The sequence below is a fragment of the Corylus avellana genome, chromosome ca8, assembly GCF_901000735.1.
Source record: "Corylus avellana chromosome ca8, CavTom2PMs-1.0".
In the NCBI taxonomy this organism is placed as follows: domain Eukaryota; kingdom Viridiplantae; phylum Streptophyta; class Magnoliopsida; order Fagales; family Betulaceae; genus Corylus; species Corylus avellana.
This window is the reverse complement of record NC_081548.1, coordinates 514,562-526,430: the sequence shown is the minus strand read 5'-3', so window position 1 is coordinate 526,430 and position 11,869 is coordinate 514,562. Positions and strand designations below refer to the sequence as shown.

The 11,869-nt window shown below is 36.3% G+C and overlaps 2 protein-coding genes and 1 long non-coding RNA gene across 4 annotated transcripts; 1 reads left to right on the top strand and 2 right to left on the bottom strand.

Annotated features, from left to right (window-relative positions):
• Positions 1–386: 386 nt before the first annotated feature.
• Positions 387–2,689, bottom strand: LOC132190704 (uncharacterized). The gene is made up of 2 exons (XR_009441171.1): positions 2,432–2,689; positions 387–597 (listed from the first exon to the last, which is right to left on the bottom strand). It is a non-coding gene; the product is annotated as an uncharacterized LOC132190704 (long non-coding RNA).
• Positions 2,690–2,991: 302 nt separating this feature from the next.
• LOC132190359 (uncharacterized) lies at positions 2,992–5,668 on the top strand. Of its 2 annotated transcripts, none has more exons than XM_059605330.1 (4): positions 2,992–3,267; positions 3,368–3,540; positions 3,700–3,767; positions 5,138–5,668. In XM_059605330.1, the coding sequence occupies exons 1-4, from the start codon at positions 3,120–3,122 to the stop codon at positions 5,151–5,153; spliced, it is 405 nt and encodes a 134-aa protein (XP_059461313.1). In that variant the 5' UTR covers positions 2,992–3,119; the 3' UTR covers positions 5,154–5,668. The 2 variants fall into 2 exon arrangements, with proteins under 2 accessions (XP_059461313.1, XP_059461312.1); XM_059605329.1 differs by having other exon boundaries at positions 3,697–3,767.
• Positions 5,669–7,388: 1,720 nt separating this feature from the next.
• LOC132189435 (protein FAR-RED IMPAIRED RESPONSE 1-like) lies at positions 7,389–11,647 on the bottom strand. The gene is made up of 6 exons (XM_059604178.1): positions 11,591–11,647; positions 9,925–10,015; positions 8,432–9,840; positions 7,661–8,269; positions 7,503–7,568; positions 7,389–7,421 (listed from the first exon to the last, which is right to left on the bottom strand). The coding sequence occupies exons 1-6, from the start codon at positions 11,645–11,647 to the stop codon at positions 7,389–7,391; spliced, it is 2,265 nt and encodes a 754-aa protein (XP_059460161.1).
• Between the last annotated feature and the right edge of the window lie 222 nt (positions 11,648–11,869).

Sequence of the window (11,869 nt, the reverse complement as noted above, 5' to 3'; positions counted from 1 at the left end):
AAACATACCAAGGTCAGAATTCTTCTATATTGTACGGATATTTAACTAGGTATAAGAAAAAACGAAGGAAGCTGATTAGTACCTTATGTTGACATTATGTTTGGCAGCATGGTGGGTGACGTTTTTAGCAACCCATTTCTCAGCAGCCTTGATGCTGCTGGCGAGCGATTGAAGCGTGTCATTTGGAATTCCAACCATGACTTCAATCCCAGAGTTGCCAAGAGCTTTCATTGCCCCATAATCCGCATCGTAAAGCTTCACCTTCTTAATTTCGTTGTCCATGAGCAGCTTCACTACGGTTTTTGAAGCCAAACGATGGGTTGCTTGAGTGCCCCAATTGACACCAACTTCACCACTTACCAAATAGGTGATAACGAAACAGAAGAAAAAGAACAAAGCAATTTTTAAGCAATGACACTCAGCCATATTGACCCGATATAGCAAGCGTTAAGTTTTCAAACAAAGAAATTTCTAAATGATCCCAGTCTACGCACTCCCCAAAACCCAAACCAAAGCGCAGCCCATCATCAGCCAAAAAAACTTCACCAATTCAATCCTTCCATACTTCACAGCTTCCTCTAGCACTAGTGCCCCAACCTATACATTAGGGCCGGGAGAGGTGTTAAAACTATTAAAAAAACAAAAAAAAAAACAGTCGATTAATTAAGTACAGGGTCATGACTTTGTAGGTTCCAAAACTAGCATTGTTTGTAACAAGTTCAACAATTAAGGGTTTTCTAACCAAACCTAAAATAAGTCAGGATACAAGAACAATTAATCCATCAGATAAAGCGAAAAGAAAGTTGAGAACGCATGCACATTGCAGTTTCCACACACTTTATCTAGTTTAAATTTTTATTTTTATCTTAACAAGGACTGATTGGCTTTGCCATGTCAACATGGTGAAATAAAAATATGGTTTCTACTATTACTCATCTCAAAAACTTAAACTAAAAACAAATCATAAATCTATTCATTTAATTAATATTCTAACAGTTTCTCTTATTAATTTTCTCTTCTTAGAACTCATAAAATTCTAAAGTAAACCCTCTAAATCAAATGTATCTTCTATTCAACTTCCTTATGTGGAATTTTTATTCAAATTATATATGTAGTACTGATTTGTTCATTGACATAGAAACTCCACCCATGCATATTGGTTTCGAATCATCTATTAATTGCAAGAAAATTCGAAGTCATTACACGTATATGGCCAAGCTTAAGGGAGCTTAATAAATAAAGACTCCATGATATTTTGGGAGTCTTTATTTAAAGCTCATTTTATTTAGTTTACATAATGAATTTTTAAAGGCTTCTTACATCATATTAACTATATTTTTATCTATATTATTTAAATATTATTTTTTTACTCATTCTATCTTTATTTATTTTCTAAAATTCGTATTTTACTATTTATTTTTATATTTTTTTCATGATAATTCGTTTAGCACAATAATTTTTCAAATATCAGCCACCACCATAAAATTCAGCCATATAGGAAGAGACAACAGAACCTTGCAAACAAGTCAAGTTAATTGTAAACCATTATTCTTCACTTCGTTGAAAATCTATGTCAATCAAATAGAAGTTTTTTTTTTTTTTTTTTTTTTTTTTTTTTTTTATTCAAATAAAGTAAAGCGGGTTGAAAGACGGACTAATTGATCACAAAAGGGGTGAACACTTTAACAACACAGCTCAAAAGGTAAATGCAGTACAAATTCAAGAACGAAATCTGGATCTGGTCAGAAAGGATCAAACAGTATGCAATGGCATACAAGCCGGGCCTATTCCAGGCCGCACAAGACGGTTACAAATAGCAAAAAAATTCAATAAAGAGTTTGATGCGGTAAAGATGCAGGACAAACACTGCATAAACCCAATTGGAGCCTATAAGGCCAACCACCAGCAACAAAAAACCCCCATAAAAGATCCATCCACTTCAGTACAAGGGGTGAAAACCCACAGAAAATAACAACAAAGATAAAAAAAATTAAAAAAAAAAAAAAAAAAAAAAAAACAACAGAAAAGCTTCAAAAAAGCTTCAGCAGAAAGCCAAACACACAAAATCAACAAACAAAAAGCAAAGGAAAAACAACCACCACCAGATTCTGAGCCAGCGCCGAAGATCGGAGGGCCAGAAAGGCAGAAACAGATGAAACAAAAAAAAACCACAGTACCGGCAGGGGCGGAGATAGGTGGGCGGAGGGAAGATCGGAGGAGCCACGCGAGGAGGAGAAAGGGGATCTGAGGTGGAGATGAGGCGGGGATGGCGGATCTGTGGCGGTGAAGGGACGGAGTGTGTGTATATTTATATTATATATACGTACATGTAGCCAGCATAAGAGATTCGATTTCCGGGAAAATATCAAAATTTAATGAAAAGAAATAGAACCCCAGAACTGAAATGAAGTAAAAGGAGCAAAAGTGTTACCTTGAGACCAAGAACAGGAGAAAGAGCAATGGCCGGCGGCAAGGAAAGTTTGGGTATCCAAGGGGCCATCAAAGCCGGTGAAGAGCAAAACGGGGTGGACGAAGAGCCTCGCGGGTCGAATGGCTATGAGTAGTCTAGAGGAGCAGCGGGACAGCGCGGGGATTTCTGGCTTAGATAGGGGTTGGTGTGGAAGAGATGTCGTTGAAGCTGAGAAAAAGAGGAAGAGGAAGAAGATGATAGAAAAACAGATTATGTGGGAAGAAAAGAGAGGTGCGAAGAAGAGAGAGCTAGAGAGGCAGAGATATATAGCCGGACAATGAAAAAAAAACAAAAAAAAAAGGTGGAAAGAGTTTTGGGAAATAGTGAAAACAAAAAGTGGAAAGAGTTTCTGAGAAAAAGAGAAAACTGTGAGCGAAACAATACAAAATTAAAAGAGTAATGCTACGGAGCAGCATTCTATCAGCAATCTGTCCGCATCTTGCTGAGCTGGCATGGTTAACTCAACCATAGTTATCAACTTTATTAAAAAAAAAAACAATCACACGTGCAGGTTAAAATTTCAAATTTTCGTTTCTCTCCCAAATCCCCCAAAACGTTTCCCTCCCTTCCTCTCCCACGCTGCTCCCTCCCTTCCCTCATCTTCCGCCCGCTGCCAACCTCCAAGCACTGCCGCCACCGAAAGCCACCCATGCCACCACCGGTTAAGCCGACCATCCAAAACCATCGAACGTCACCAGCTCGAAATCCGGCCGACCTCCTCCCGCCACAACGACCGGCGTCGCCCACCATCGCCCACCATCCAAAAATCGGCAAGTCACCAGCTCTAGTTTTAGGAGGTATTTTTTCATTTTTGAGTTGAACAAGTGTACTTGCAGAGAGATCTTTGATTTGGGTTTGGGTCTTGTTATGAGCACAAATACCTTGTGCCTATCACAGGTTTGTCTGTTTCTCCAAACCCCCAAAACTCTTCCCTCCACCCTCTTCCACCCAGCAGCGCGGGCCACGACCAAGCAGTGCCTTCGACCACCACCAATTTCCGCCGAACGCCAGCCATCTCAACCTCACGCGGTTTGCTCGCCTCCACCCACCGAACGACGCCCACACTAGAGGTCTTTTTTTTTTCTTTTTTTTTTTTTTTTTTTTTTAATTTTGATTCTTTAGGTTTTATTGTTCTCTCATCTAGGTTTTGCTTAGTGATTTTTGCATCATTGTATTTTTGTGGGTTATGTTTTTGCTGTTCTCATATTTTTGGTTTTAACTTTTAGCAGGATTACCGTGGACGAAGCCCTGTTAGGGAAAGAGATAGGGATAGAAGACGCGATCGTGACAGATACAGGTAGAACTCTTTGTAAATTTCTGGTTTCCAGTTTTTTTCTTTTTATGTGATATTAAATGGATATCAATTTTTTGCTGTAGGTCCTTGTTAACCTGTCTTTTTATCTAGTGATCTAATTTGTTGTCGTAGACTCTTGTCTTCTAGCTTTTACTGTTTAGGATTGTTCAAAGGTTGGTGTGGTTGGGTTTTGATTTTCACATTATCTAATTGCTTGGCTGGTTTCAAATCCATACCACTTGAGGTGGTTTTTCAGTTAAATTTTATATCTTTTTAGAGTTCTAATGGCTTGGTTTGTTTCACATCAGACCACTTGAGATAAAAAGAGTTCCGACCTAACATGTGAAAGTGTTTTGCTTATCACATTTGACATGCTTGGTGTTTTCAATATCAGCCCTTATGTAAGTTATCTAATTCTGCTATTGCTTTTGGAAATAATGAGCCTTACCCTACCGGAAGCTGTTGCCCACTTATATGCATAAATGTAAATACCTGTGTTATTCAGGTTTCGTGTTTCCACTGTGGCATTTAAAGCCATTTGGTGGCATAACATAGCTTCCTATAGTGAAATCTTATGATCCTGCCAGGTTTCTCTGTACTGACAGTGTGCAGTGAGAAGTATGATGGATCTTACATTACAATTAGAGTGCAAACGTGATTTGTGTTTTTTTTTTTGTCCCATGTTATTTAAAATTGGATTGATTGCTTTTCTTCTCTTAAAACCATCTTTGGGGATTAGTTCAATCTTCTGCATTGCTTCCAATTCTATCTCCTCCCCCTCACACCACCCCCCCCCCCCTATCTCTTCTCCAAAAGAACAACGTAGTTAAAGACTAGAGTATTGTTTGATATAGGCCTTTTTTTCTTTTGTTATTTTCTAAATATTATTAGCTTATTATTTAAGTGAGCACGTGAACACTTGGATGGATTTTTTCATTGTTTGATGTAAAAGCTTGTGTTCAACCGAGGTTTTTCATTTTGATTGTTTAGGTTTTTTGGGGTTCTTATATTTTTCATTTCGACTCTTTCTACACTGCAATACCCATATTTTGTCCGCACTACACATAGTGATTATTTCCAAGTGTATGCAATAGCTAATTTGGTTGAATATTGTAATTGGAGGGAGGTGATTGCCATCTTTGTAGATGATGATTATGGCAGGGGTGGAATTTCTGTATTGGGTGATGCCCTGGCAAAGAAACGTGCCAATGTCTCTTACAAAGCCGCCTTTCCTTCGTAAACCATGTTAGTTGCTTGTTCATAAGATGACTGCATAGCATATCCTTTAGTATCACCCTGTAGATACTCAATGAGAAGCTTCCAATCAATGAACTATCAAAACAGAAAAACTAAAAAAAAATTCATGTATGCAGGCAATTCAGAAATTGAAAGAAGGGGAAGCTGTAATTGCCATAGACCCAAGGCTGCAAAGGAGCTCGGCATCGATCATGGTAGTGGAGAAGGTACTCATAGTAGCTCACCAATGCCTTGCACCTTACAGAAAATCAAGACCTTCCATGAAGCAATGTGTTGAGGGATTATGGGAAATCCGAAAAGATTTAAGAGAAAGCTCCATTTCTCCTCCTCTTCCTCTTCTCAACATTCTGCAGAATTTCCTGAGAGTGATGATAAGAAGAGTTGGGATACAGCTTTTGGTACTGAAGATGTTGAGAGCCACAAATTTATCTCTGCATGATTAAGGGGTAATTAAGAATTTGATATGAATAGTGTTATTCTGCATCTTTGTAATTCTTCTTGGTGAACAAAATCAACACATTCAATTATTATTCGTTTAATGAGTTTGTATTCATTCTTTTGATATCCAAGAGTACATGTAAAATTAATGATTTGCTGGTTGGAGTAAACCATGTTAAATTTAACATTCGGTGGCTTGTTTTTGGCATGATTTATGGTATGGTGATACTTTTATGAAAGATCTTTTTCCTGACCTTTTTTTTTTCTTGGCTTTGGACAATGATGCTTCAATTGCTTTATACTTAGGTAGCCCAATGATTGAGGGAATGTGCTGTTGGAATCCTCATCTTGTATCCTCATCTTGTTCTTGGTTTTCAAGATTGGAAATTGGAAATTGGAAATTGGAAATTGTGAGCATATTTTTTGACATGTATTCTAAATTCCCTTCTAGTAGAGGTGAAGATAAAATGTATTGGAGATTGTTAAAGACCTAACACCATAGTGGTCAAAACCATGTCAACACCAGATTGTATGAATATGTGGTGATTAGGATAAGTGGTGGGTTGTTAAATTTGAATTTAATAGAAAGGAAAAGGTGATTTGCCCTTTTTTTTGATTGGTTGTCTAGCAGATGGAATGGAAATAACTCATTTGGTACATCTATGTACAACTTTGTATCTTGTTCTACATCATTTTCACCTTAGCTTTAATTTTTTGTGTAGGTACAGACAGGAAAATAATGTTTACAAATAGCAATGCATCCAATGGGCGTTTGCTATGTTATTGTGGAATTCTTGCTTATGTCAGAACCTCCTGGACAGGAAAAAACTTTGGTAGAAATTGACACTTACGAAAAAAGAATGCGTACTGAAATGAAACGACTACACGACACAGGAGATAGAATGCGTACTGAAATGGAGCATCAATCTGTCCAATTTCAGTTGAAGTTAAGAGTTGTATCAAACTAGAGTAAAGTTGTACTAGTCTAAGGAGAGGATGTATCAGGCTGCTTTAGGTTTTTTTATTTTTTTTATTTTTTTTTATTTTGATGATACTATTTTATGTTAGTGGTTACAATCAATATAGTGGTAGTAAGCTGATGTTAAGATGAACTTATTCATTGTGTTGTAAATTAACCAACAATAACATTGATCAACAATTTGGAGAGTGAATGTACTTCAATTAAAGCTCATGTATGTTGCCTTGATTGATTGAGAAGCAAAATTCTGCATATAACTTCAGCATATATGCATTAGCATTGTGAGGCGTCCAAAATATGTGCAGAGGAAATTGGATGTAAAAAGGTGAGAATAAATGGAGGAAATTGGAAATGCTATAGCAAGTCAACAACCTCATAAACCCTAGATAGACAATACATTTTGTACACAATCTCATTAGATTCCTCCGACTAGTTGGTGAGCTAATGGATTACATTAATATGAAATCTGCATAAAATCTCAAAAAATCAGGCACATGAGTCAGCCCTAACTTACCAGTCTAATCCTCAACATCTTTTTGAAATATTATCAAGTGTCAAATAAACTAATATGAATAGAATCAAAGAAGAATGGAAGTCTGCAGAAAATTTGTACTTAATAATCATAATCAACTAGCACACTCAGGGCATCCAATTACAAGCACTCCTCAGCCAATATAGAGAAAAAATGCAGAATTTTGCTTCTTAACTTCTTGGATATCACATTTATATAACTTTCCCTTGCCACGTAATTCCCCAAACATTCAAACAAATCCAATCACAGTTCACCTTTATATAAAAAGTGAGGCATCTTCTACAAATATCTACAATATTGTAAATGTCAGGTATCATTTACAATGAAATTAAATCCACATTCACTAGTTTATACAATACCAAAAAAGTGCCAAAACATCAAAATAGATGCATTCTAACTTGTAGGCCTTCCATTCCAATCACCGTTCCAATAGCGCAAGTGGCCACATATCCTACAAAGTCCAATTTCAATATTTCAGATAACAGTATAAATCAAATCTCATAAAATATTTATTTATTTTCATTTTTAATACCTCAGTAGTTGCACTCTCTTGAGTTTCAAAAACATCACTGTGTGGAACATCATCTCCATGGGAAGTCTTTAAGTAAAAAACAGGAAAAATATTAAGAAATGCACAATTTTTTTTAATAATAATAATAATTAAGCAATATGAGAAGGAAAGTAAGTAACCTTCTTCTTTCGTTTCCTTTGATTGGGATTACTGTTTTTCACTGTAGATTTTTCCACCGCAGACATCTTCCTTTTATGCGGTAACCTTCCTCTTTTTTTAGCTACATTGGGACTATGAACTTCATTACCATCTACCGCCAACTCAACATCATCAATGAATTCATTACATGCTAAAGATACGTCTGGAAGTGCAAGCGAAGGTGGACTTGAACCACGTAATTCCTTCATTAACATATCAATATGCTTATTGACTTTTGTGTAATCATCCACGTTTCTTGCAGCGACCTCTGCTAATGTAAGCATACGTTTGCACAAGGTGTCATATCTTTCTACTTCGGGGTTGGCACTCAACGCATCAAAACTACTTTTAATTAAAGTATATCTTCGCTTCACATCCTTCCTCCAACGATCAAGATAATATTTGGGTGGCAAAGATGTAATGTTATGTGCACACAATACAGAAAAGACATGTCTGCATACGATGCCTCTTGATTCAAATGAGTCACATGTGCATTTTACTTCAAATTCATCTTCAGCTCCATTGAAATAGACAACATATGTTACTAATTTCACATAAGCATCTTCAACTACTGCATTTTGAACTTTTACCTGTTCAATCACTTGGTAGGTGCAAATTGAACCCTCTTTAGTCAAAAGGGAGACAGTACAATAAATTCTGTGCATTATCTCAACCTGAACTTCTTTGAATTTGGTATTGGTGTAAAGTTTTTGAAATTGTTCCTCAAAATGATAGAAGGTTAGACATCAAACCTTAGTAGTAAAAGACTTAAAATCTGCATGAGTCTCATTCTCAACCTTCTTCCGCAAAGCAAGATCATATTGATCAACAAATTGCTTCAAAGTGGTAGACGGATGCAGATAGCCATCAAAAAAGGCATTCATACTTTCACTCCGCTGTGTAGTCCTCATACCAGCCCAAAACACACCTTTTAGATATGCCGGTACCCAAAAAGTCCGGTCATTATATAACTGGTGCAACCAATCATGATCATTAAGGTCATAACTATCTAGTAGACTTTTCCTTCCTACCTCAAAGTCACCACATGTTTGAGACTCATAAACACATTTATGTATGGCACTCTTAATGGCAACATAATTTGAATATGATTTAAATTTGTCAGGAATTTTTTTCAAAATGTGCCATAGACAATATCGGTGTCGGGTTCCTGGGAAAACTCTTGCAATTGCATTTTTCATAGCCCGATCTTGATCTGTTATAATTGCGATGGGCGCTTGGCCATTCATGCAATTTAACCAATTCTCAAACAACCATACAAAATTTTCTGTATCCTCACTAGATATTAATGCTGCTCCAAAAAGGATTGACTGACCATGGTGGTTCACTCCCACGAATGGAGCAAATGGCATACCATATTTGTTAGTTAAGTATGTCGTGTCAAATGTCACAACATCCCCAAAACTTTCATACAATGCCCTACTTCTTGCGTCAACCCAAAATACATTTTTCAATCTAGAATCATCATCAACATCAACTCTAAAGTAGAAACCACTATCGGCTGCTTGCATCCTATTCAAATAGTCTAGAAGTGCTTTAGCACCTCCTTGGCCAAGCCGAATGCGCCTTTCCTTGTTAATGAAGTTTCTGCAATCTTTTTCTATAAAAGGAAGATTCTCATACCCCCCAGCTTCAACAGCAAGAGCATTATAACTCTGACTCAGTTTAATCCCAGACATATCATTTATTATAATCTTTCTTCTCACGTTAGAATTCAAATTCCTATTGCATTTAAAATATCTTCCCGTCTTTGGGCTTAAATCATGATTGTGGTCAATAACTACACTAGTCACATACCACTGTCCTTCAACAAACTTTGCATTCAACTTCGCCTTGCAGTCCGTTTTTACTGTGGGATTTGGCTGGCTTGTTTTGGGTTGTGGCTTGCCTTGACGCCCACATGCAAGGGTGACACGTGTGCTTTCCCCAGTGATTTTGTCTCTAGTGACTTTTTTGATTACCACTCCAAAACCTTTTTTCCGACCAAACCGCCTATAATATGAGCGAAGATCTTCCATAGAGCTAAATGTCATACCTCGCTGATTTTGCTCAACATTTTCGTCTTCACTTACGAGCTTCCACTCAAACTTGCCCTTGCCCTTGCCATTATTATCGTCCTCATCACTTACAGTTTCATTTTCACCTACAACACAAAAAAATAATAATAATAAACAAACAACAAATGATGCGTAAAATGTACGAATAAGAGAATAAGAGCTGAACAAACCATTTTCAATGACAATTTGAGGGGGCAGATCATCACCAACGGGAAAATGTGTACGTAAATTTTCATCCTCGCATTCATTTTCCGAGTCAATCTATGAATTATTACAAGAAAAAAAAAAATCAAATTAGAAACATTAACCTAAAGTTAATATAATAACGACCAAATTAGGTGGTGTTTCCCTAATGCTTGGAACAGTATTAAATTCATGCATATATTTGAAATTTTCGTTACTGCTGAAGAATCAGACAAACAGAATGTTTTGATCTATGTTAAAAAAATATCATTTTAATAGCCTGAATTTTACCTCGCCAGAATAGAGCTCTGCACTTTTTTTTTTTTTTTTTTTAATTAATTTATTTATTTTATTCTGTTAAAAATCCATGCTTTTGGTTAGGGCTGCTGAAGGAGGCAGTGTATTTGTTACTTTGAAAAGAAAGGGCACTTTAGCGGGCCAGTGGTGGAGCCAGAACTTTTGTTCACGGGGGGCAAAATACAACTAACGAAATAATTTTTTTTTTTTTTTTATCAATTTTAATTATATATTTCAATAGTAAGTGATTGAGTTCAATCTAATTAGGGAGTAGCATGAGAAATTTCAAAATTTATTTATGGAATTGGATGGATGTCTTGCAGTTAGAATTCATTGTACATGAATGAATTACTTCTTTCCATCTGAATCAATAAATTAAATCTATTGAGGGTTTCAGAACCATCTAAGTATCATCTTATGAGTTAGAGTTTCTAGATGCATAATGATCATCCATTTTTAATGCGGTATACATGCTGGAAAGAAATTTTTTTAAAAAGAGTTGTTTCCATATAGCATTTAAAAAATCAATTTTGCATAATTTACATTGATAGAGATTATCCAAAAAAAATTAATTATATAATGCAAAAGCTATTCCTGCAAATATGTTTTTAACACTTTAAAGTTTAATTGTGTATATCCAACAATTAACTAGGGAGTAGCTTTAATTAATTATAATGTTACATTTATCCATCTTCCAAAAAAAAAAAAAAATTGCAGTGGAAGTTTTAGCTTCCATTTCTAAAAGAAAAAACTATAGCCACAAATAAGTCTTGTGGCTTGTGCATTGTAATTAATTGTGATGTCTTGTGAATTGTGAACAAATTGAACAATGTCTCATCACTTAAAAAAAAAGCAAAAAATCTTAATGACTTTAAGACATCCCAAACACTCTGCCTTCTTCGTCCTTGTTTCTTTTTGGGCCCTTCCTTCTTTATTCTTTGTTCTATAATTTCTTTTCTTCTTCTTTTCTGAGCTTGTTCTTGAAAGACTTGAAGGCTGATTTTCCTTCTTTGTTCAATTGTTCATCTAAGTTTTAATTTACTAAGGACTCTAAACAGTGAAGATTGAAACAGCAGCAACAAATTTGCTGGTCTAACGTCAATAGCTGAAGGATCCTAGGGGTGCCCCTGAATTAGTGGTGGAGAGTTTTGAGGGTGGGCAAGTTAAGGGCAAACAAATTATTGTTGTTTCTGCATTCAGTATGGGCGTCAGATTTGGGTATGTACATAAGTTCAAAAGTTCCATTTCCAAAGGTTTTCCACCACAATTTTTGCAATTTCTTCCATCCAGACTCACAAAAATTTTATTGTACAAGAAAATCAAAAAATGTTTTTAAGTTTTAGAAGAGTTTCTTACAGGGGAAAAGGCCATGGTGGGTAGCGGTGCTGCTGCTTCGTGCTGGGACTCCTCCATTGTGGTGGGTGGCGACAGTAGTGGGCGGGAGAGGGGAAAGGGCCGGTGCAGGTGGGAGAGGCGGGAGATGTTGCAGAGAGGGAGGGAAAATGAAATAATCTTTACATGTGGGTTTACTTTTTGATTTTTTTTTTTTTTTTTAAAAATAGTTAACCCAAGTTGGGTTAACCCAAGGTAAATGCGGACGGATTGCTGATAGAATACTGCTCCGTAGCATTACTC

Excerpts from the sequence above, each read along its gene's own strand:
- LOC132190359 (XM_059605329.1), top strand. The coding sequence starts at position 3,120 with ATGCCACCACCGGTTAAGCCGACCATCCAAAACCATCGAACGTCACCA. Across the intron at positions 3,268-3,367 it reads ACCAGCTCTAGTTTTAGGAG|GTTTGTCTGTTTCTCCAAAC; the intron begins GTATTTTTTCAT and ends TGCCTATCACAG. Across the intron at positions 3,541-3,696 it reads GAACGACGCCCACACTAGAG|CAGGATTACCGTGGACGAAG; the intron begins GTCTTTTTTTTT and ends TTTAACTTTTAG.
- LOC132189435 (XM_059604178.1), bottom strand. The coding sequence starts at position 11,647 with ATGGAGGAGTCCCAGCACGAAGCAGCAGCACCGCTACCCACCATGGCC. Across the intron at positions 10,016-11,590 it reads CCACCATGGCCTTTTCCCCT|ATTGACTCGGAAAATGAATG; the intron begins GTAAGAAACTCT and ends AATAATTCATAG. Across the intron at positions 7,422-7,502 it reads AAGAGAGTGCAACTACTGAG|GATATGTGGCCACTTGCGCT; the intron begins GTATTAAAAATG and ends TGGACTTTGTAG.